The 26538-nt window shown below is 37.6% G+C and overlaps 1 protein-coding gene across 1 annotated transcript in view; it reads right to left on the bottom strand.

Annotated features, from left to right (window-relative positions):
* Positions 1-2339: 2339 nt before the first annotated feature.
* Positions 2340-26538, bottom strand: part of mtnr1bb (melatonin receptor 1Bb) — a 36766-nt gene continuing 12567 nt past the window's right edge. The window contains exons 2-4 of the mRNA XM_068331224.1: positions 4406-4524; positions 3955-4299; positions 2340-2762 (exon numbers count right to left, since the gene is read on the bottom strand). Coding sequence (XP_068187325.1) covers positions 2340-2762; positions 3955-4299; positions 4406-4524 — 887 coding nt within the window. The remainder of the gene's footprint in view (positions 2763-3954; positions 4300-4405; positions 4525-26538) is intronic.

Genomic DNA, 26538 nt, shown 5'->3' with positions numbered 1-26538 from the left:
TCATACATGACCTGCACCGCTCCAACATACTTCTCTGCCACTCCAGACTTCCTCATACAATACCACAGTTCCTCTCTGGGCACCCTGTCAGAAGCTTTCTCCAGATCTACAAAAACACAATGCAGCTCCCTCTGGCCTTCTCTGTACTTCTCTATCAACATCCTCAAAGCAAATACTGCATCTGTAGTACTCTTTTTTGGCATGAAACCATACTGCTGCTCACAAATGCTCACTTCTGCCGCCCTGAATATAGCTTCAGCTACTCTTTCCCATAACTTCATTGTATGGCTCACCAGCTTTATTCCTCTGTAGTTGCCACAGCTCTGCACATCTCCCTTGTTCTTAAAAATGGGCACCAGCACACTTCTCCTCCATTCCTCAGACATCTTCTCACTATCTAAAATCCTGTTGAACAACCCAGTCAGAAACTCTACTGCCACCTCTCCTAGACACTTCCAAACCCCTACAGGTATATCATCAGGACCGACTGCCTTTCCAGTCTTCATCCTCTTCAATATCCTCCTCACTTCATCCTGGCTAATCTTTGCTTCCTCCTGGTCCACAACAGTCACCTCTTCTAGTCTTTGTTCTTTCTCATTTTCCACGTTCATCAACTCTTCAAAGTACTCTTTCCATCTTCCCATCACACTACTGGCACCTGTCAATAGACTTCCCATCTACACCATGATAAAACAACTTGAACCCTGCTCCTAAACTTCTAGCCTTGCTACCTTTCCACCTTGTCTCCTGGACACACAGTATGTCTACCTTCCTCCTCTGCATCATGTCAACCAACTCTCTACCTTTTTCTGTCATAGTTCCAACATTCAACATCCCTACTCAGTACTATGCTCTTGGCGTAACTATTATTTTTAAATATTTCCATGTACAATTATGTATTATAACCATAAAAACTACAGTATATGCAGTAATTGAGTTGTGTGCCCTGTATTAACCTAATGCAATTGTTTATTTTGAATTGTGTTTCTTTCGATTTGAATTTAAATCAGTAAAATTATGTAAATTCACAGCAAATAAGGGCTCTACTTGTAGTGAAAATCTAAATGATACACTAGCAAAAGTAGTTATGTAGTGTGGGTGTCCTCTACCTTCAACATCACATGCACCATTTGATGGGGTGGAGGGTTCCTAAATAAAAAACAATCATTTTAATCGACAGGTGTTACATGGTTTTCGCTCATGACTATCAATGACTTAATCTCCTGAATTACCTTGTCATGTTTATTACTAAGTTGGTTTTTACTTGTTCTTACCAGCGCACGGGTCAGACCAGGCAGTAAGGATATAGGACTGCCACGTTTATGTAAAGAGTGCAATTTTGACCACATCACTGTCAAACCCTGATTTCATACACAGACTGAAACATCCTCTTATATACTAATCTAGTGTTCATTTGAGGCGAGTTGAATTATTTGAGGCTTTTGAAGTTACTAAAGAGAGGTGTATGATCATCACTCACTTTTATGAAATATATCTGTCTATATCAGCAGACCTTAAAAGACATTGACATTTTTATGATTTTTTTTGTACCATTCAGGTTGGACAATAAGGGTAAAATGAAACTGTAATGCATGGCTACGTTCTCCCAGTACATGAAATTATCTCTAGAATAAACACCCAGTTGAAGGGGAATTCTGGTACTTTAAAACCTTGAGCTTATATTAGCATGTCAGTGGGCCAATGAGTAATCAGTACAAATGTTTTGGAGTTCTACTGGCCCAAGTTGCAATGGTGGAGACATAATGTTTGTTGACAAATACAAAACATAAAAAAGAATTAAAAAATTTTCCTGATTCATTCTCAGCACCATGACAACTTCAATCAGAACTTGACAGGAGTAAAATAAAGAAAATAGTTTGTCTTGACAATGTTCCAACAATCACCAACTCAGTTTTGATAGAAATAAACCACTGGATCTGCTGGTCATCCTCCCCCACTGCTATTGTGATTTCCTTCTCGCTCATTCTCTGGCAATTTTATGTCTACCAGAGTTGGTGTTTGTCTGAAGAAGGAACAATACAAAGACGAACAACATGATTTTTGATGCATTTTCTGAGTGGTGCCGGTTGAAAATCACTGAGAAAATGTATCCATTTTTGGCACTTGAGCAAAGTCATAGAGGTAATACTCCAAACAATAGCCTTTAAAGAAATCCTCGTTTTACTAACTAAACCAAAATTATAAGAAAAAAATAGAAATGTAAAAGTGTTTAGCTGCATCCCACTCTCAATGGCAATCCAAGCCATGCATTCTAGTTCCATTTTATTTCCACAAAAGTCTACAGGAATTATCCTTTCACAAGTTCAACAACACAGATTTCATTCTTTATTTGTGCGATCTCTGATGGACTCATTGTTGTTGAGTGGCAGAGGTGGTGACTGTTTGCTCCTCAAGCTTCTACCGTCCGTCGCCGCTCGTGAAGTCTCTGTCACAAAAAGACGAGTCACCCACACGGAGGTGACAATGCGTTTGTACTCATTCCTGAAGTTCCTGTTGAGTAAGCCATAGATGATGGCATTCAGACAGCTGTTGAAGTAGGCCATGAAGTAGCTCACCACAAAAAGCCAGTCAGGGATGCTGGGAGCCACACGGGCTGGATCTATGGCCACTGCCAAGCCAATCAGGTTCAGCGGAGCCCAGCAAATGGCGAACAACACAAAAACCACAAACATGGTGATGAAATTTCGCAAGTCACTTGGTCTGAGGCGAGGACTTTCCTCTGTCTTCACTTTACGCCGCACCTGGATGATGTAAAAACATTTAATATAAATTTCATTACTGTTTGTCTCAAAGTCACACCCAGACAGAAACACACACACACACACACACACACACACACCAAAATCACCCCAGCAATTTCATGCATCGACCTTCCTGTCATGATATTAAATCACACACGCTGGCTTTGGTAGAACTTTGCCATGAGAATATTTATTATATAGATAATAGGGTTGAGCCGGGTACTCATTTCAGGTGAGTATCCAGTACGGATAACGCATTTTTGACGAGGATGAGCATGATATGAGTAAAACTCGTCAATACTCGTGCTCGTTTATTTACATTTTCCTGACCACTTCATCCACTTGCATGGGTCTCTCTCTGTCTCTCTCTTTCCCCCTCTCAAACATTCCCTCAGTCACACACACATGCACAAACAGACACACACAAACACACCTTAATAAACTTTGTTTAACTTTGTGTGAAAAAAATGGCAAGAACATTAGGTGGTAAAAATAAATAAATACATAATTGAAAAAAACAAACATTTTGATCATAGACATTTAAAAAACATTAAAAAAAATAGAAAGTTGTGTTGAGTATGACAATTGTTGTTCATGCATACTTTGTAGTTCATAATTTCCTATTGCATTCATTGTATGCATTATAATGCACTTCATGTTTTGAGTTCATAAAATCATTGAATCTCAATTCTAAGGCTGTTCTGTAAATATTCATTCATATTCTGAGTTCGTAAATAGTTCTTACTTTTGTGATCAAAAACATTGATTTGAATCTCAATTTTGAGGATGTTCTGTAAGTACTTTTAAAATAAACAATGAATTTAGCAACTTGTTTGTCCCATTCCGAGTGCGGATACGGATACAGATCATTTAGATGGTTGAACAGATCCAGATTGTGGTGTACTCATTCATCCCTAATAGATAATAATGTTCAGCTTAAATGCTAAAAAATTGAGGGATGGGATGACGTATATTGTTATTGTACTCTAAAAGATTCATCCACTAGAGATTAATATTAAAGGTCAACATTTCAAAACTGAGATTCACCCCATGATGGTTCAAGTTCTTATCAATTAGTCCAGAAAGTGATCTTTATATATAGCCGATAGTATGGTCACAGATATTTTTGTTGTTGTTCTTTTTATATGTTTGTAAAATCATAAATAACAAAGCAGAGAGGCAGGATACTAACCTGAATCACCAGAACCCAGATGCGTAGATAACAGAAGGTAACCACAGCAATGGGAACCAAGAAGTGAATAACCACGACTGCCACTGTGTAGGAACTACTGACATTCTGAGCAAAGGTGCAGGAGTAGACCCGCGGGTCATAGCGCAGGGAACCAACAAAGAAGTTGGGGATAATGGCCACTATTGTGAGCACCCAAATTAAGGCAACAAACAGCAGAGTGTTGCGATAGCTGTACAGCCGACTGTAGGAGAATGAGTGACAGATGTAGCAGTATCTGTTCACAGCAATCCCGGTGATGTTGAAAATGGAACCAATGACACTCAGTCCCATAAGGAAACCGCTGACCTGAGCAGAGAAAGAAAAAAAAAGAAAGTTAATTGCTTGTAAGGCTGTATTTAGAGTGGATTTACCGGTAGTAAACTGACGTGTGCTGTAATTGATGTGGTATTACCATGCATTGCATGTTCCCAAGCGCCCATCCATCATGGAAAAGAGCATAGAGAACCAAGGGGTAGGGATAGAAGGCTACCACAAGGTCAGCAAATGCCAGACTCACCACGAACACATTACCTGGAGAGGAGGACACAAAGACATTCTTGTAAATATGTTGATCTCTGACTGTCACAGAAGTTGCATATTTAATAAGAATGTTCCGTAAATGTATTCTTCTATTAACAATATAGTCGTAGTGTAATGGGACTGATCGTTTGGCCCCTCATTTTCTATTTTCTGCACCATGAATTTGCTTACATGTATATGTATTCAGCCAATCGTGGTAAGTAAATTCAACCCTGTTGGCTTATTCCAGGCTGAAGTAGCATTTACCCGCTCCCTATGGTATTGCATTTAATGTACTCAAACATTTTGCATACAAAATACAGAATTCATATTCCTGTTTACATGCTCTTCAAGGTTTACAATATGTTGCAAGCTTACAGTAAGTATTCACCTTTGTAATAGTGCTGCAGTAAACTGGCATGTCTGCTAACTGTGTGGACAGCTTACAAATCAATAAAGCACAAATGTGCTATATAGCTGCATTTCTTGATAAATTACTCTAATGCGAGTTAGCATGACCAGAAAATACAGCTTGCATTGCATTTTCTACTGTGCATTGTCCTAAATGAGCAAATGGTGGACCTGGAAAAATTCAATAAACTATGAGCTTATCTTAGTATGTACAGCTTGGTGAGATTGTTGGCAGAGAGGGTTGACATTCCAGAGCAGAGGTTTCTAGCCTCTCCCAGCCTGTTGTCTCACACCACACAGAGCTTTATCAGGAATGGCAGAGTTGCTGTGTTCTGTCAGTGAAGGAACAAGACTGTGGACACAGCTCTGGGGCTTTGTAGACAATGTGAAACGTGGGTCTATTTTTATGTAGTTGATTTCCAGCCTAATTCAAAGTGTGGTTTAAAAGATACATTTGGTGTGTCCCATAATTAGTGTTTTTTTATATTTAGCTTCAGTCCAGGCAGTACACTGCAATAATTCACTGGTTTGCGTTGGTTCACCTGTCACCGTTAATAATTCAGTTTTTGACTTACCAGACTACAAGGTGACTTGTAACATCCAATCATTTTTTCTCACTTTTAGATCTGGTGTATGAGTCTCAGATCCAAATTTGTTGGATAACATGAAGATGGCCATCTTCATTTGTTCTCCTGAGGTCTCTGTTGTCTTACTCGGTACTTTGTAACTCAATTTTATTGGGGGAACAGGTCTCCCCAACAGTGAGGCAACAGTGCTTTAACCCATATTTATCCACTTAAAATCTTCTGATCTCTGTTTGTGATGACTGAACATTTCAGAAACTTTGCGTTCATTGTGAAATTATCATACACACTCAATTAACCTGTGGAATGGCGCAGTCATGTGATTTTGATCTCTCCACAATCTAACAGTCTTTTGTTGCCCCTGTCTCAACTATTTTGAGACAAACCTCTGGCATAAAATTTAGATAAATAGTACTGTATATTTACACACATAAGTATAATAATAATAGGAAATACACTTTATTATTATCCCCTTGGGGAAATTGTTATTTTTATTTCATTTTATTTTTTTCACTCATGGTTAGTATATTTCTTTGAAACTTTTTTGGAAACTTTTTTTAAACTGGTGAATTTCAACTTAAGGCATATTCTTTATTGTGCTGTTTTGAGCTGGATAGGATTAAGAAATTATCACATTCTGTTTCATTATGTTTTACAGGGTGTTCCAATTTTTTTTTGGAATCGGGACATAAAAACAATTATAGACTGAATTTCTGGTCCGTCAGTGCTCATGGTAGTGCTACTCAGCTCTCATTACCACCATATTTTCAAAAGTTTTGGATTAACATACGGTATGTGGACTATGCCAAATTTAATTGTGTAGTGCAGGGGTGTCAAACTAATTTTCCCCAAGGGCCACAATAGCATAATGGCTGTCCTTAAAGGGCCAGATGTAACTTAGAAATCCATCTAAATGTAACTCAATGTAATGTAACCAATGTAACTCCTTAATGTAAAATAACTATGAATTTATTATTTATTCAAATTACAAACATTACAGTTGCACAGAAAAAATATGTTTTTTTGTTTCTCTGTTATAACAAAAAACTTTTTTTAAATTTATCAGGTTATTCAACCCACAGAACTCCATCAATCAAGGATCAAACTATCCAAGTGAATAAAGAAAATAACATCAGACACAAGTCAAGACATTAACTTTGTTCAAAATGGTTTTGTCAAAGTTAAAATAGATTTAATTACTGCATTGTGGGAAATGTAAATTTGGTCAAGGCACACTTTTGACCTATTTTTTTATCAGACAGTCTGACTTTTTAGGCTCACGCGGGCCACATAAAATGATGCCCCCCCCCCCAGCCTTGAGTTTGACACATGGGGTGTAGTGCTTAGCCATAAAGATGTTGCTGCACTGGAGGTAAAATGCATACACATTTCCAACTTGTTTCCTAAAAACAAAATATATGCACTTATAAAGGTAAGTCTGGATGAAGTACAGATGAGAAGTGACAGATGTGACCATGTTGCATCTTGTAATATTGCATGGTTCACTTTGTGTTTCACCTTCAGCTGCTTGCAGGTCACTTGCAGAGCAATATTCATCCCTCAGTGCACATTTACTGAATGCCTTCATATTCATCAGGTGGGACGTGAAGCAGGGATCAAAGAACTTTAAGGAAGGTAGAGCAGGGAGAGATCCTCGTTCTTAGACATTTCTCAACAGGACTGGGCATGATTACTGTGTTTAATTCTTGCTCAAGCATGACAAAGAGTATAGCTCTTCCAAACAGCCACGTTTGGAAAAATCTTTTTGTTATTACAGGATGTGAACATGTGGTTTTGGTTTGTGGCTGTCATCCTAAAAAAGTCACTAGGCACCAGGATATACAAAGAGGTGACAGTAATTCAGCACCTCCTGTACAAAGACATAATTTCCCTTTTTTTTTTCCTCCATGACGAAGAAACACAAGTAATTATAGCATATTTAAAGTGTAATTCTATCCTTTAGGTGTTGACAGGCCACACTATGACTTAATGCCGACATTTAGAGCTCATACCTTAAAATAGATGTTCATTATTTAGGTGTTCTGAATGGTTTCTACTATAATGAAATAAATGAATCAGTGATCAGATTGAGACATTACATGGGTCAAAGCAATTGCCAAAAAGATCTTGTTCTCAAAAGCAAACACAAAGCAAATAGAAATAATGTGTCTTTTTTATGTTTCAGAAGAACTAGCGCGGTGCCATTCCTAAACATAGACTCAGAATGGGCCATTTGTATGGTATTAGGTATTGCTGGTTGCTGCTTTATTGAGAAACACCCATTTAAATAACTTCACACTGTGTTTCATTAAGCCTCCAACAATATGTCTGCCATAAAACACTGTCATTTTCTGCAAACATATGAATTAATGTCACTCTGGACTTGCATCTTAAATCTGCATTTTAACAACTTGTGAATAATGGATGTTTTATGATAATTTTTGAAGTGAAGTGATTTTTTTTATTTATCAGTAGTTACAATGTTTATTTTACTATATTAGCACTGTTACAAAATACAAAACAAAGAAATAATAAACCAGACTCCATCCATGCTAGGAGATTTTTCAAGTCAGTATTAAACACTGACTTTGGCATACTAGCATGTTCACAATGATAATGTTAACACACTACAATCTCCATTGCAATGAACGCTCTCTGAAAATGAAACACTCAATCTCTTAGTGGAGATCAATCACCATGCTGATGGAAAGCACGTACGATTACCAGGTTTACTATAATGGGTGAGTGCATTAACATGCTGACATCTGGCAGTGTAAAGCAGACGAAACGTGCACTCACTGAAATTGAGACCAGATTATCACATTATATGAAAAGTCAAAATGTCACCACAGCTATTGTATCTCATTCTGGCAGGGCACCTAATTTCATAACCACTTATCTCCTTGTTGAGATATTTCACTTTGACCAGTGATTTGGAAGAATTAATGAACCAACAAAGCAGAAAGAAGCACCAAAGAAATCTGTAAAAGACACAAAAATCCTATCATTTGAAGTACAGTATGAGTAAAATTTAAGTAAATAAATTAGATAAGTTTTAGGGTTAGATTTAGTGTTAGGGTTAGGGTTAGGATTGAGAGGAAATAGTTTAATGGAAAGTTACTCTTACCTTTCATACCAATGAAAATAGAGGTTCTATTGTTTTGTGTGTGTGTGTGCGTGTGCGTGTGTGTGTGTGTGTTATTGCATACTTATCTACTCATCACGGAATTCCTCTATTTGTGCAGTAAACTCTGTTTGTGGAATTACCGGATATATTGTCTGTAACAGTCGACAATGGAAAAAACCAAAAACAAACAAAACTCCTGTTTTTAAAGTCACAGCATATTTGCTAAGTCACAAACAATAATGATATAAACAAACAAAAAATCTATAAAATACTGTATTAAAAATGGATGGAAATGTGTGTTTATTGGATTTTGTCTTTGTTGTAACAATGCCTTATGGTAATACATTACATTAAATAGCAAAGCTGAATATATGAGCTCAAGCAAAGTTTGCCAAGAAATCTCTGCCAGTGACAAACCGCTTCAGCATCTTCAACAGCATCTTCTTGGGGCACCATCTTCTTGGGGGCCTTCGTCATTGCCTATCACTCACATCCCCTGGAATATAGAGCTTAGCCTTCATGTTGCAGATGGTTCTCAGGTCACTCCAAAGAATGCTGCCAGCTTGGAGTTGCCCAATTGCAGGGACCCTATCAGTATCAGTGAAACGTGATCCATTCTTGGGAAAGACTCCAACTGACCACTGTAACAGGTGCTGATAATCAGGTGCCAGTCGACGGGGAAGACTGTTTAAACACCAAATCTTACTGAACCAGGAAATTTATTGGTCAGTTCATGGATCAAACATCTGTGTGACATTTGTTCAAAAAGTACTGAAACATGGAACAGTTGGATATGTGCATTCAAACTTTAAGAAGCATGTTGCATTAAATTCACTTGTAAAAGTTATCATGCATTTCAGGTTCATCCTGAAATTTCACATGAAAATAGAATATTCCTAACATAACAGCAAATTTCACAACTGTTCATTTTTTTCAGCGTTCTTGAATCAAAATTGAAAAAAAATGAATCAGGGAGAAACAACAAATAAAATGAAAAATTCATGAATCCGTTTATCTTTAGAAAAAAAAACATACAAATGAATCTTTTTTATTTCGGGGCTTCTGAAATGGAATAAGGCAGAAATGATCTTTTAAGTCCAGATAGATCGATATTCATAATTAACTGTTCTCACTGTGTGGGCATGTGTTTTATGCTTCAACAATAAATTAAGAAAACGATGAACCCATAAGTATAAAAGCATTGAGGTGCAAGAGCGCACTGACCTGTGTTAATGCACACGCACGCACGCACGCACGCACGCACACACACACACACACACACACACACACACACACACACACACACACAATTATTCATGTTTTTTGAGTTTCAAATTCTAATACAATGAAGCAACATATTCTTTAACCAGGTCTTACAAAATGATTGTAGCAGCAGTTCCTCAATTTTAACTAAACTGCACACAGTTTAAAGCATTTATGTCAATTTAAAGTTGTTCTTGGTCTTTTTCTTTCAGCATGAACGCTCCATTATAGCTTTGTTTCACGCTCTTAATGTTGTGGTGTCCTCTAGCAGTATAATAACGAGTAAGTAATGGATAATAGGCCACCTTACGATCTACTACTTGAGTTTTACATAATTAATTTTTAATAATGTCTATACGGGCATGCTAAAAGCAGCGAGTGTCATTGATAATCAATACGAAGTACAAATTCATTCATTTATTTTCATGTACCGCTACCGCTGTATCCGCTGTAGCGGGTCGTAGCCTATCCCAGCTGGCATAGGGCGTGAGGCGGGGGACACTCCAGGCACGACGCCAGTGCACCGCGGAGCCACATACAAAGACATACAAACACGCACACACAAACTCATTCCTACGGGCAATTTTGGGACCAGCCAATCAACTGAAGCGCATGATTTTGGAGAGAACCCACGCAGACACGGGGAGAGCATGCGAACTCCGCACAGAGCGGGACTCGAACCCGGACCCGCTGTGTTGTGAGGCAACAGCGCTAACCACTGCGCCACTGTGCCGCCCCTCGAAATTAGCAGCCTGCCAGGAGAAGGTTTGAGAATATTCTAATCAGAATCACTATGGAATTTTTTTAAAAAGTAGTCAGTAAAATGATTTAAAATGTTTTGAAGTCTTAGTCACCAATCAGTCAATAGAAGTAAATGTAAGGCAGGCATGGAATGAAATAGTTTTTCAAAGAATTTTATCGAAATTCTTTTGAAGTGACAAATAATTAATCAAGACTATATCTTTTCAACTTACTAATTGAAAACCTGGAAACACTATTTTTTGATGGTTCTCTTCTTAATCAGAAGAAAAATATGTTGTTCTGGTTTTCTATTTGCCTGGTAATACAAAGTTTTTTTCAGCAAAACAAAGGGTATTTGGAACAATGACATATTTCATACTACATGTGTGTTTTCAAGTATCCTGGGTGTCAGAGCCATGTTTTCATTTATAATTAAAATCACTACTATGTCTAAGTTACGTAATGCTGTGTGGTGCATCAAGTTGCATAAAAAAAATAAGACACATTACATCCTCCTGTGTAGCTGTTCAGCTGTGATTATTATAAATCAGGTTTGAGTTTCATCATTGAAACTACACTTATGTTTATTCATGGGAGTGAGTCTCTTATTGTATGTGAATGGAGTTTGATTACATGACATTTAAATTGCTGAGTGAGTAGCATAAGAGGTGATGGTGCAGGAAGAGATAAATGAGATTTTTCATTCAAATCCAGGGTTAATTGCCGTGGATTGGTGCTCTTGAAGGCTAAAAAGCATATGGTTCTAATTATCCCTGACGGTAAAAGAAGAAATTCTCATGGTGACGGACCCTGCAGCTGTTTGACTTCCATGACCAGCCAATGCCTTTAATGCCTGAGAACCGAATAAAGAGTCTTTGCCACATGTGGACTCCCTCTGGCATGAACCCAGGAAATGTGTGTGCGTGTGTGTGTGTGTTTGTGTGAGAGAGAGAGAGAGAGAGAGAGAGAGACAGACGGAGGGAGAGAGAGAGAGAGATAGAAGTGTAGTTGGCCTGATTCACTTTCTCTCCTATGACCCTGACAGAGAGTAGCCTGCCTTATTAATCAAAGCAGCAAACAAGTGTTTCACATGTGGGAAGCACACACAGATGCACGCAGCCACACCTGTGGGACTACCAACCATCTGTTCACTAATCCACGGATGATCATGATGATGATGATGATGGCATTTCATAATTGTTCATACTGTGGAGGAGTGAAAGCTGTAAATGCTGTAATCTTGTATTTATGGTTTAGAGTGATATAAACAATACTCTGATTACATTATAAAGCTTATTTTACCCAGAATCCTCTAAGAATGAGGTGTAATTTAGACATCCACCAGTTCACAGACAATTAAATTTTTGAATTTCATAAATTAAAAGAGTCTCAAATCTTCAATCTTATTTTCTATAGCAAATTATTATTTTTTGCACCACTCAAAGAGAAAATGACCAAATACGGGTAGTAAACAGTTCATTATTATTCATTATATTCTACTGTGTTTTCAAACCTATTGGCAAATCAGATGTTGATATTTTTGACACCTTATCACAATATATTCACATTGTTTGCAGCTGTAATTGCATATGGAAATGTCAAGTGAAATGCAGCCTTCTTTACAATGGCAATAATACTGCAATAAATAAAAAAATGTTTTAAACATGTCCCTTGTGTCTATCAGTGTTTCCATAGGGAAAGAGATCAGAATGATTTTCCTCTCATTTGCTTTTTTAATGTCTTTCCTTTGGGAGGAATTGCCAGATAGATTTGCCTTGTTTGCATTTAAATTTGTTTTCTGTGGATGAAGGGGACAAAAAAAAAAAAAAATTAGATGACAAGAGACTGATGACAGGAATAGGGGCTGAATCCAGAAAAGAATGAGGAAGAGGTAAGGTTTGGGGGAAAAAAGCTGCTCTTTCATGTGGAAAGGCTATATTAGAAGTGGCGACACAATCTTATTTATGGCCGGGTAAATGATACGACTCCCAGAAGACATGAATGGGACAATTAACAACCCTGTTATTTCATACTGAAACTGTCACTTCTCTTCATTTCTACCATCTGTTAAATTGAAGAACATAGCAAAAAGATAAAAAGAACGCCGCGTCCGACTCTATCTGAGATGAGGATCGCTGTCAACAGGAAATGGAAAATTAGGAAGATGGGGAAAAATAAAATGGAATTAAAGGTCGAAAGAGTCTGGGATTGTTAGCAGTGGATAACAGGAAGGAAGGATAAGTTGTTGGCAGGACAATACAGATAAAAGGGTGCGACTCATAGGTTTGTAGGCAATGCAATAAACGGTCATGTTGTAGCCATTATACACATGAGCCCTTTCGTCAGCATCCTAGTTCAGTGCTTCGCTTTACAAGTCATCTCTGGGTCTTGCCCTGAGAAACCCACGAGGGAAGGAAGAAAGAAGCAGAACCCTTTCTCTTCCAAACACAGTCAGTTATGTAGTTTGTATATCCACCCACTTAAAACATTTCTCTTGAAATGACTAATGGAGTATTAGTTTTGAGCAATATGACCCAATAACACTGTCATTTCTGACAAGCAGATAGTCAAGCTCAATTAAACTGGAAGCATGACTGAAAATGACTGTAAAGAAAATGACCTTTGATATGCACGGACACTTCTCTTGACTCTTTGTATTATGAGGTGAAGCAAAACATCAACACCCTTGATGAATGGTCTTATGCACCATTCCCTAGGACAAGTTCACTGATGGAGATAAGAAGTAACTACTGCAGGTGACTATTCTGTAATACTTTACAGTAGGCTAACTTAACGCTCTGATCACCTTGCAATTTCTAAAGAAGCAATGACAAGTAACACATTCCCTACATCCAAGTCTGTTTTTAAGGTCATGATTTACTTTTTTTCCCAGACAACACCAAGAAGCATGAAGACTCGAATGTCGAGATCCTCAAAGAACTGCATCCATCCATCCATCCATGCATCCATGCATTCATCCATCCATCCATCTTCTTGTAGATGACACGACCTTGATTGTCTCATCTACAGTCACTTTTTATGCTTTGCAGGTTATAGGGTTTGCTGGAGCCTATCCCAGCGGACTACAGGTGAGAGGCGGGTGAACAATCCAGCCATGTCTCCGGTGCTTCGCAGAGCCACATAAAGGCAAACAAACACTCACCCACACACACACATTTATGGAAAATTTAGAACTGATCAATCCACCTTAATTACATGTGCTTTGGAAGTGGAAGGAAACCAGGGAAACCGAGTGAGAACCTACGCAGACAGGAGAATATGCAAACTCTGCAAGAAAGGACTTGAACCTGGAAACTTCTTGTTGTGAAGCTACAGCTCTACCCACTGTACCACCATGCTGCCCAGCAAGAGTCATGTGAACATGAAATCTTCCCCCAAGCCTTGAAAGGAAATGTATAATCGCATATGTGCATAACAGATCATTTATGTCTTTAAACAGTCAAGAGCAGCAGCTACCGTTTTTGACGTGTTATGGAGAAGATGAATTATCTCGGTGAATAAGAATATAATTATAAAGTCTGGTTGGGCTAGAATGTGTAATTTGTGAGAAATGTCTCCGACAAAATAGCTACCCTTCAAATATCACCTAAAACAATATTTCAATTGAAACTACACTAAATAAACTTTGAATTAAACTCAAAATGTCAAAGACTCAACTATGTAATTTATTTGAAATTTGTCTGAAGGTTAGTGAAGCTAAAACACAGTTTCCCAACATGTGTTCTGAACAAAGTGAGCATTCTGTAGGCTCCCACTGCATATCACATTCTATGTAAGAAACTAAAAAATGCTATATTTATCAAATTTAAACTGTCAAAATAAATACATAGTGATTATGGGTAATATGTGTGGAAATCCTGGTGAACCAAATGTGTATAGTTTGTGAGAGAAGATCCAGAAAATGATTTCCAACAAACTGTTGGACAAACTGAGTGAGAAATATCCCACATTATTTTCATGTCTAGGGAATGAAAAGCAAACACAAAGTATCCTCACGTCTTCAGCTGTGGCTTGTTTGTTAGTTTAGTAATTGCCACATAGTGAAACATTCAGTCTGAGACGTGGGTGTGAAATATACATATTTACAATACATGCTGGATCTCTAAGTAGAAGGCAATTCCTATGTGCAACACATTGCCAGTGGCTCACCACTTATGCTCCTATCTGGTTTAACACGTTTATATGACTCCAGTACATCTGGTTTGACACACATCTCTGAAAAGTCCTTCTGGTCCAGTTAATTGGAACAAGCAACCCTGAAGACATGTACAGCAATTTATACAAGATATCCAGAGAGACTCCAATTACATGACCATTTAGAGGGCAGTGGATCAATTACATAATGTAATTCTGTAGATTCACTTTGAGAATTTACAAATTCATAATAGATTTTAAGAATTACAAAAACTGTAATCTAACATTTTAGTAATGTTATTTGTTGAGAAAAACTATATTTTTAAAAATTCCCAAAACGGAGCTGAGGTGCTGTTACGTAACCAGGATTTAATGAGTATAACTAATGACACTCTTATCAGATTTACTGGTGTAAGACAGAAAGAAGAAGAAAGAAAGAGAACTTTACCTGGCGCTGCACAGGGCGTCCCGCTCTGAGTGGAACACGAACCGCACAGAGCGGTTTGTTTGAATATAAGTGTGTTTTATATTTAAACAAACACAATTTACTATTTCCAGTACATCTTCCATCCTCAAAATGTAATTATGTTACTAGGATTTCAGACACACACAAATAAGCACACATTAAGTACTGATCTTATTTTCACTTATTTATTACAGTCCTTCCATAAAAGAGACTGCTGGCCATGATCATAAAATAGATCATCAAAAAGACTCATTAGCATTGATACACCAATGGGAACAGAGTGTGGCAATTTCAAACAGAGGTTCATGATGGCCATTGATATAAATAAACTGCATATGCTGTGTGAATAGAACAATTTAAATAATCTCCTACTGTTTCTTACTTGTGGTTCCCAATCAGTTATCAATCCGGAATAATTGTTCACTTGTTTCGTGTAATAATTAAATAATTTTTGCTTAAATTTGATGAGGAGTTACAACTGCCCTTATAGTTAGTTCCTCATTTATCACCAGATGTTTGTGAATCTTACACTATAAAGTAATTATTGTTGTTATGTTTTTCATTATAACTGCTTTCATTTTTTTTATAATTATGGGCATCATATATTTAATTTAAAAAAAAAAGTTCTAACATGCCTTTTCTGTTGCTGCATTTATGTTAAATTTCTGCAGCTTATTTGAAAAGAATACAGTATTTTCCGTACCATAAGGCGCACCTAAAAGCCTTTAATTTTCTCAAAAACCAACAGTACGCCTTATAATCCAGTCGACCTTATTTGTGAAAAAGTTTTGAAATAGGCCATTCATTGAAGGTGCACCTTATAATCAGATGCACCTTATAGTCCAGTGCACCTTATTGTGCAAAAACGCTCTACTCATTCAGCGGCTGAACGGAACAGGAAACACAAAAAGCAGAGCATGATCACCTGTGTCGAGTCAAACACATCACTCACTGAATAACTTCCTGTTTAAGACATTTCTCAGTATCATACTAGTAATATAAAACAACTGAATTTACCTTTGTTGTAACCAAGGCATGTGATTGCTGTGGCTTTTTGATGTTATTCCAGGTAAGGGTAACCAAAAAGAAATTATGATTTAACTATACTCCAAGAGTTGATCAGCACCAAATTGAAAAGCCGTTTCACTGACCTCCTCTGGATCAACATTCTGAACATGTCCCATGTGTTGTATCACTTGAAACACAACTACTGTACACCACAATAGCATTTCAATCACAATAGATTGGAGTTAGGTTATGCTTCTGGAAAGCTACAAAGTATAAATGAATAAATAATTGAAAGAAAGCGTGGAAGAACCGGTTACTGAATATTTCAATAAATACGATCCAGCCGTTGGTCGGCTGCTGCTTTGAAACCAGCTTTGCAAAGCAGCTCTTCCTTCAGCTGGCTCCCTCAGGACTCTCTCTCTGCCTGTCGCCCTCTTTATTGTACTGTCACAGACTGTTTACAATGTGAACTATGTGAAAAACGCATCGCTTCATATGAATCACAGAGCTACGAAAAGGGCTCCCATATGTCCAATACAACATAATGAAACCTTTAGTTTCCTTAGAAAAGTATCAATAATTCAAAAAGACTTACATGTGTATGTCAGATGACACTCACATACACACAAATCCCAAATTTTGATGCACATTACAAGAATAATAAATGCATTGTACTTTTTTTTTATTCTGATAATGTTTGGGATGTCCATTGAGGTTTTCTTGTATTCAATAGAGCAATATTTATTCGTGAAAAAAAATGTCATTTCATAAATTCTCACATCCCATTCTTTTTACAAGTACAAGGATTGAAGACACCAGCTTAACACAGCATAGCACACTTTAAAAAAAAACCCCACACACACAGCCTTCATGCTCTGCAATCTATGCTAATTAACTGACACCCAATTACGGAACTGCCACGCCGTATACCATAACCTGTAGTTTCAAACAAATGTGCTAACCAACTGTTACCGCCAAATCCACTTCATAATGAAGAAAAACTTATATCATGTTCAGTCAGGCACAAAGGAAGATGTGGCGATCAGGGAGAAGGCTTGCAGTGTTCCACGTCAGGTAAATGAACTTAAGTGCCACAGTAAATGCATTAAACAGGGGATGCAAAACAGCAGTGCAACAACTGCTTCAATAATTGCTTTAACAATTTTTAATTTATCTAGCACAGTAAATCTGTATCAACACTATGGTCCTCATAAATCTCACAAGTATAATTACTATTCGAGATATTTATATGTATCCTAATATGCCTGCCTGTTTGCCCCCTGCCCCAACAATATGCTAATTAAAATGCAATCAATCTGACGTAAGACAATCAGTCACGATTCTGCCCTTTATTCTGTCACGCACAGAGATAATGGCAATCCTGAAATTATAATCATCTCTAGTTTGAGTGGCATCACTAAGTCCAGTTTGAGTTTTTTACTGATCCCTCATTAATCTGAATATCAGTTTATGTTAAACACGCGGCCCTGATTCAGGCAGAAGAACTGCAACCATGTGAGAGGCTTTGAGCAGCCGGACTGAACAGAGTACAAGTGTGCAAATTATGCATCAAAATGTGGTCATACCGGCATTCTGTCACAGGGGAAGGGAAGACGGAAAGTTTTGAGCTGCAAAGTAGACAAATATTTTGACATAAAATGATTTTTTTTTTTCACACAGAAACTACAAGAAAAATGGGACATGCAAATGATTGAAGAATTCATTTTCAAAATGACAAACCTTCAATTACTATGCAGTGGAAAAACACGAATGAAACATAGGTTGATGTACGTTGACATGAAAATTATGTATTACCCTGGGTGAGAAATATGCTTTATATAACAGGACGGAAGGACTGGTAAAAACATTTACCTTAAACTGACATAACATTAACCAGAAAGCAGATGGACATAGGAAACACGAGCAGCACAAGTAACACATTACCCAGGGTGTGAACATTACCCACGGTGAATTATTGTGTAGACAGATGGTTCTGCATTGGACGATAACTGACTGACGTGACCTTATTACTGTTTATGTGAGGGAAATCAACTTGGATTTACATAAGAGAACCTGACTGCAAAAAAATCTTGCACTTTTGAGGACATTATATTAACTTGACCAAATCAAAATATCACTTTTTATGGCCATACTTGAGATAAATTGGTCCAACTTCAAAGCACAACGTGAATAGACAACGGATGGTCATTGCGTAATTAGTCGCATGTCAGTTTGGGGTTTGTGCGCGACTGCAAGGAAGTCAGCACATGGATGGCATTGGTAGAATTACAACAGTTTTTTTTTTTAATGTGATAAAACACTTGTCAGGTGAGGGGATGAGTGAAGCATTTATGGCTTTTGGTTTTGTTCCATACAAAAAATCCAAACCCCTCTGTAAAAATGTTCAGTTCTCTCTATACATGAACCTGAAACTGTTTCACACAAACCAGTGCACTTGACCTTGCTTTATTTATTTATTCATCCACTTTGTTTTGTCGCTGTTTTGATTCCATGTTAGAAGTGGAATAATTGCATTTCATACATGAATACAAAATCAGATCTAACATTTTGAGCATCCATCCAGCTCTGTTATGTGGCACAGTTGTCACTTCATGCAGTGGCAATAATTTTAAGCACAGCAGTTTTACAGTAATATAAAAAAAATTAAAAAAAAACCCTCAGTCAATACTAGAGTGACAATTTAAGAGCTTAACATAAGCATCCTGCAATACGTCTGTCAGTCTGAAATTCTGACATGACCTATACAGTCTGAGTTAAACATTACTGGACCGAGAGATAAAACACGCTAGATAACAAAACTATTACGTCTTTAAAAGCTTCATCATCCTCCGACTTTTTTGGTCTGATCAGTAGCAGAGCAGTTACACAATTCCCCATGAGCTAAGCTTCATATCAGGTAAAGCATCATTTGAAATATCCGGTATAATTATACAGTTGTCACAAAAACAATACACAGATATGAAAAACAGTCAAATCTAGGGTGGAGATGAAATAATAACTCTTCATTGTTCCTGAATGTGCTACGTGGTGCATGTGATGTCTTTTATCATGCGTTGTGAAAGTGCTATCAGCCAAAGCCAACATGAAAATGACTAAAAAAATGGGTGCTGTCAAACGATTTCTCACGAATTGTGAAAGACAACACAAATTGGGAGGAATTGGCTGAGAAAGCAGCGGGGTCTTACGTAACAGCACTGGAGAAAAGCGAGTAAATGGCAGTGAATTGTAAAATATATGAGGCTTAAAATCAAAGAATTCCATACATCTGAAATTGAAGACAGAAAAGTCTACAGTGGTTTCTGTGAAAGCTGCCTTTAAAATATGCAAGTTATAATAATTAGAAAAAACAACAACAGCAGAATAATGTGCCTTTCTGTAACTTGTTAGATTCCAGGATAATCTTTTTGAAACACCTTTGAAAATTGAGATTTTATTTGGCGATGGCTGTACTCAACAGACCATTTAACAATAAGCCTTTTCATTAAAACATGAATTTGAAATAGAAAATGAAAAAACATTTTCAATTATGTTCATCCAGAAAATTTGAATTAAATATTACTCTTGACTGTTTTTTAAATATCCTTTTCAATACTGTTACAGCTGCAAAAATGCCCATGATGATGCGCATGCATGTTGACGAACTGAACGTGGACATCCCTGAACCAAGTGAGAGGCAGTGTTCTCGGGATCTCAGGACTACAACAAATAACTTGTGAAATCCAAACAGTTAAGATGCTGCAGAGAAGTTTAAGCGTAGCATTTGATCAGGCAGATGTCTAAAGAAACACAACTTTCAAGGACTTGGCATCGGAAAGTTCAAGTTCATCCAACACTTCGTATGGTGTATTCTGACGTGTGCAAGCTAGACAGGAAGCTTAAATGTATCTCTAGTTCACCGTATCATCTCCATTCTCCTCATACCTCAGTGATGGAGTGCTGGGCTGAGATAATATCAAAGGCCGAGAGATTAAAGCAAGTCTTTGGGCTCACCGCATGTGAAAAGTTAATTGGGAGCATGAAAAAGTTCATATCACTAGGACTGAAAAGTCATACACAGTTCTTACACCTGAACAACAAAGTACAACTTTGTACATCGCCTGCCAGCATCTTCTACCATTACAGCGATGACCTTTCCAAAACCCTAGAATTGCAGTAATGGATAAGGTCATCCCCTTTTTTTTAACTGGATTCATTATCGTAAGTGGTTACTTTTTAGATACGTGACAAACATTTATTATTAGAATAAAAATGACCCTGAAACTCAATCCAAGAAGCTTTTTTTTTTTCTCCAACAAAAATGTAAACCCAAACATACAGTAAACCACTGTTAAATCTTTTGTTACACAGACTGTTCTGTAAACACAGTACCCTGGGAACATGGGGATGAGTCCAATTATGAAATCTTCACGCTGGCTCCTTACCACAAAAACTTAGGGCTTAGTTCACCACCGGAGTGTCTGGAGTGATGGCTTACAGCACACCGTACGATCCATCTTAACAACTATCTCAGAAAGTGTCCAGACTGGGGAGAGAGAATTATTTTGTGGATATGCTTCCTCCCATGCCAACTACCAAAAACGGGGTCTACTTGCCCACTATTACTCTTGGGATTGGTTTATTTTTTATTTTTTTGCAAAATATACCTATGAGAAAGAATTCATACCTCCTGTTGGCTCACATGTCTGTACTTTCCTTCCTGTGCTGGTGTCAGCAAAATAGTCCAGTAAAAAATGATAAGACCAAGGTGAAACTAACAGCAGCATAGTGATTTACTGTGGCTTTAGTTGGCAAAGGCAGTCAACTGCAGCGCAAATACTGCCAGTCAGCTCTGCCTGTTGGTTCCCAGCAGTTCAGACCCCATCAACTTGGCTGAAGGTGATGATGATGTTGCTTCTCATCTGGCAAGCTGCTCATCAGCCACGCTTGCTGCTATCTAACTACTGGCTGCAGCACCATCAGCTGCATCCTTTATACTCAGCCTTTCTGTGTTGCATTGCTTAAGCAGACAGCACTGGCTAAGACGAAGCCTCTATCCCAGAAAACATCATTTAGAGCACTGTCCAATAAGGGAACAGCTTATTGTTTTGCTGTCATTCACAGAGGTCAGAAAAAGGATTGCCAATGAATAATTACAGTGAACTCGAATGAATAGCTGCCCTGATAAGTTTTAAATGGATTGGACCTGAACATTGGAGGTTGGGTACCAGGAACTTAAAAACTATGTAATACCCCTAGACAATGTTGTTCTAAAATTATTGTTACTCATCAACCATTAGGTACAGGTGCTCCCTGAGATACGAACACCCGACTTACGAACATCTGTACATACAAACAATTGCTGGCTAATGTCTAAATGTTCATAAAATTTGCAATTTTGTATTTTGAACCACGCACCACACCTGGCAAGTTCCTGTTTCTGCTGCAACCCAGACTCTGCTCCATATGCACATCTCCAACAATCATCTCCCATCATCTTGCTCAGTTTGTTCTTGCACTTATGGATGGAAATTTAATAAATAATAACAAACAGTTCAGCGTATGAACAGCCTCTCAGAACCTACTGTGTTTGTAAAATGGGGATTCCCTTTATTTCTAATTTTATATAGTTTCTCTATTTTCAATAAATAAATTGTGGAAGAACAAAAACACTACTAAATTAACTCCTTCAAAATAATCAATGCTTTGTGTTTCTATTAACCGTGAGTATGTTGAAACTTGAGATACAATATGACAAAACAAGCTTTGTTGTATTTAACCTTTTACATTTTTACTGTGACAAAACTTCTTTCGCATTATGAAGAGATACTTTGAAGAGATGTTTTGGATGAAATGTCCTGATTTTGTTGCTATAAGTATGAGAATGTTTTCAACACATGAAAAATATCCTATTTTGCTGAAGTAGTTTTTAACAGTAGTCTGTTGCTTAGCTGCCATCTCGCCTAGATTTTATGCAATTGATGCACCCTCCCCCCCGCTCCTCCTCTTCCCCCTCCTCCTCCTCCTCCTCCTCCTCTTCCGCCTCCTCCTTCTTTTACTGACTGAACATCAGCAAATCTGCATGTAATGTCAAATTTTCTCACACACTTAGCTTTACACTTACACATCTAATATGAACAAAGCAAGTGTACGTCCCCTGAAAGAAATATCAGACTTATTAGCTGCTAGACATGTGCACTAGTGAACTACTACCTCTTTCTTGTTGTTTGAAACTGTGGCGAATGCAAACAATGACACTGGCGTGGTCAAAGTAAAATGAAACAGTAAAGTGATTGCTGGAAATGGTATAGGAGGAAGTCTGCAATTACTTTACATTCTATTATAGATATTATATCTTACACAAAAACAGAATGTGCTGCAACAGCCATGAGTGGTACAAATCATGTTGAAAGATGGATAAGCAATCTTGGGGAAAAGGTTGATTGTTGATAAGCAATCTTTGAAATGTATTTTATGAGGAAAACTGAACAAACCAGAAGAGAAATAAACTTTTTTGCTTCATTTTCATGCTTGGTGCGGAACAATGATTGCTTTGGTGCCACAAGCAGCTGCTAAGTTCAGTTATGCCTCCAGGTGCCTGAGATAATGGACCTCATAAAGATGTCAATTTATAAGGCAATACTTAAAAAAAGGCTGGAAAAGGATTAGAGGTTTAACTTTTGCTTTAAAGTGTCCCACTAATCATAAAATTAATATAACAGTTCTGATAAATGGTTGATTCTCATGGCATGAGAAGAGTAAGCTTTAGGTAAAATAAAGTGTTCCATTTGTCAATATTATATACAATTATTTGCAGCTTCTTCTAGCATATAAGGGTTTATATCATGTCATAGCTTATGGTCAATGACTTTCGATTATATATATGGTTATGCTACTTTTGTCGTGGAACAAACTGTCATTTCTCTAGATTTCTCTTACTTTATCAGGCCTGATGGGCAGAGCTCTTTGTGATCTCCGTGGCTGTATGAAAGCATGTCTAATAAAGTAATGCTGCAATTATAGCGGTTGTGCTGCAGTGAATGAGGGACTATACTGGGCATTTTGAAAAGGAACACAATGAAGGTGGACGAGGAAGGAGATGAAAAGAAGGACGTTAACAAATGAAAAATGAGAAATACAAGAGAAAAGGCAAATGCCTCATAAACCGTTGTTATAAATTTGTACAAGCACAATGCTTCACCTAATATGATGTTCATTCTAAATCACCTGGGGCTTAGCTGTGTCCTCACTGGCACATTGAGATAATGCTGAACCCATAGAAATGCTTTGAGGTGACAGGAATTACTGTGTGGCTTTACACATACAGTAGTTATGGCAAATACATGAGGGCCTGTCAGCATAAAAGCCCAGATCATAATTATTTAAAATGTATTAAATTTAAAAATTTCTTTGAAATCATGTGTCCTTAATTCAGTGCGTCTCGGCCCTTGTGACACCTTGTCCTGCATGTTTTAGATGTTTGTCTGTGACATCAAGTCTGATTGAAATGAAAGGGACCTGATGAGACTTCTGAAGTGACTGATGACAAGTTGAATTTGGAATCAAACGTTGAATCAAATATGATGTGGGAGGGAAACATTAAAAACATGTTTGGCAGCTAAATGCTTAGAGTGGGGTCTGAAATGTTCATTGTGCATCACCCAGAGTTTGGATGCAAAATCTCGCTGAGCTACCTACCAAATGAAAACCATAGATGACATCATAAAATTTAGGTAATTTTTTGTTTTTCTGGCAATTTTTAAGCTTGTGTTAAAAATTCACTAATCAAGAGAAGTGGACTTAGAGTGGTCAATTTGTGAGAATTAGACCCCTTCATCAAACCAAAATAGAGATGCATGAATGTGACTCATTTTTACACACAGATTGCTCCACATCAGAGATTAATGTTTAAAGATGTTCTACTTCCAGTTGACTGTAATCATTAACATGATGATAGAATTCACACCGGTGTCAAAAAAATAATATTTTGGCACATTCTTTTTAATTGATTATACTTTATCTCCCATGATATCACAACATCCATTTTAACATGTTTTTTTTTAAATGATTTATAATGCTTGTTAAAACTCAAAATGTTTAATACATCACATGCTCATTTTTTAACTATGAACACAGTACATCATTTATGGATGTTTTACTTTGAGGCCTCTATGGTGATGATGCATGTATTGTTGACTCCGAACAAAAAGGTCCAGGGATTCATATCCACCTGAAGACCAGGGACCTTGATCACATGCAGAGTCTATATGAAGGTCACATGATATGTATGCATCCATGAAAGCTCCCTTCAGGACCCCCGACCTTACTCCATAAGCTGCTGCAGATGGATAGATAACAATTATAATGGTTATAGTAATAACTGAATAAAAATATTCAATAAGAATGATATCCAGTAGGTAATAAATAATCATATAATTTAAAAAACAATGCATAAATGTTGTCTGGCTTCCTTTGTTTACTCTTGGGCATGTGGTTGCATGGAGTGCTGATCAGCTCAGCTGGCCCTTGAGTGTTGTAATGGTCCAGAACCATCTCCCTATTTGCTAAATCAGTGAAGCAAGTTATTGGTCACATTTTTAGAGGCAGGAAATAGACACTGAAGTCGACTATTTATCCTTTGCAAATGTGTTAATCCAGCATAAACCAGATGGAATCTTAGAGAAACGATATTTGCAATCACTGGGCTACAAATAAGGTATGGACTCAATGGAGTTATCAGCTGGTGAGCCCTCGCTTGAACGTGGAGATGAACTCGGGTCAGGACAATTCACAGATATTGCCTCAGGTGACCCTACACACACATATACACACACACACACACACACAACCACCACCATCACCACCACCCTAACTCCCACCCCATGCACACACAGAAAAAAAATAGAAATTAAATTTATTGGAGATGCTGTCATGTTTTAAAAATAACACAACTATTCTGTGGAACAGCGTACCTGCTTCCAAGGTACATTTGTGGAAATATGTTAATTTGTGATTCTGTAAATTCACACGTCGGACCCACGCGATGCTGTGATGTTGGGGCTTACTGGCTTTTCTTCTGAGTACAGCAGGCGGACATTAAGTCTAGTGCTAGGAGATTGACCTTTGAAGTACACACTGAACTGTAAAGCAAAGCAAATGATTAAATCAGAAAGCTGCCCTAGCTCATCATTATAACAGCGGACATGGGGAACATAAAAGTAAGCAGCGCTGCGCAAAGGGAAAAATTGCTATTGACATATTGATAATGAAACAAAACGTCCTTTTAGGCATGATGTCTTCCAATAAAAAAATAAACCCTCTCTTTTCATAACTTACAGCGTGGCATAACTTAGAGCATTATGTGCAGCTGACAGACTGTAGCCTTTGAAGGGCTTTCATTTCTTTGGGCATTCAGTGTTTGATCAGAAGACTTGGCATTTTAAAAACTGTGAGTCCACTGCCAAGTTACCACAGTTGCAAACAAGCTCAGATCAGGAGTTGTGAACTAAAAACCGAAGGACGTGTACCTCCCCAGGAGAGATAAGTGACTTTGATTGCATTTTGGAGGTGGGAGGAAGCCGGAGAACCCAGAGAGAACCCACGCAAGACACGGGGTGAACATGCAAACTCCGCACAGAGCGCCTCATGCCCTAAGACAAGTTGGGAGAGGCTCCAGCTCCCACGATAAAGTGGTTTAAGAAAATGAATGAATGATGATTGCATTTTGCCTCTATTTACTCACACAAAATTTAGTGTTGATTTGAATTGAGACTAAAAATGATTTTTAGTGAAATTAATATGTCCTGAAGGCTTTTTTATAGTTAAATTATCTTTAATCAACATAATAAACCTCATAATTTTTTAGTTGATCAGAATTTGCTCGCATTCACCTGCAAAAATTTTCAAAGTTGAAGTAAAAAGTTTAAAATCTTTGGTGTAAGAGCACAATAAATGTTTAATTATGAAAAATGGGTTATTTCCATATTGGATTTGAAGTCTTGAGCTCCAACTACAGTTTGGTCAATAGGATTTGATGAAGTATTCAACTCAGCTTGAATCAAAATCAGATGCTCCATTTACTTGTGTTTTTAATCCATGGTCTCTCTTTAGAAGAGACTGAGTCTACATCCATTAGTGTGTACATCCATTTCTGAGGAGAGGTGTCTCGAGTTTTGTCCTGAATTGACATGATGTCAGGATTTACCAACTGAAAAATAAGCAGAAGGAAAGCCCTTCTAATCGTTCAATTTCCTCTGAGGCAAAGCCTTCCGTGT

Source organism: Antennarius striatus, chromosome 13 (assembly GCF_040054535.1).
Source record: "Antennarius striatus isolate MH-2024 chromosome 13, ASM4005453v1, whole genome shotgun sequence".
Classification (NCBI taxonomy): Eukaryota; Metazoa; Chordata; class Actinopteri; order Lophiiformes; family Antennariidae; genus Antennarius; species Antennarius striatus.
This window is presented reverse-complemented; position numbering and strand designations above follow the sequence as displayed.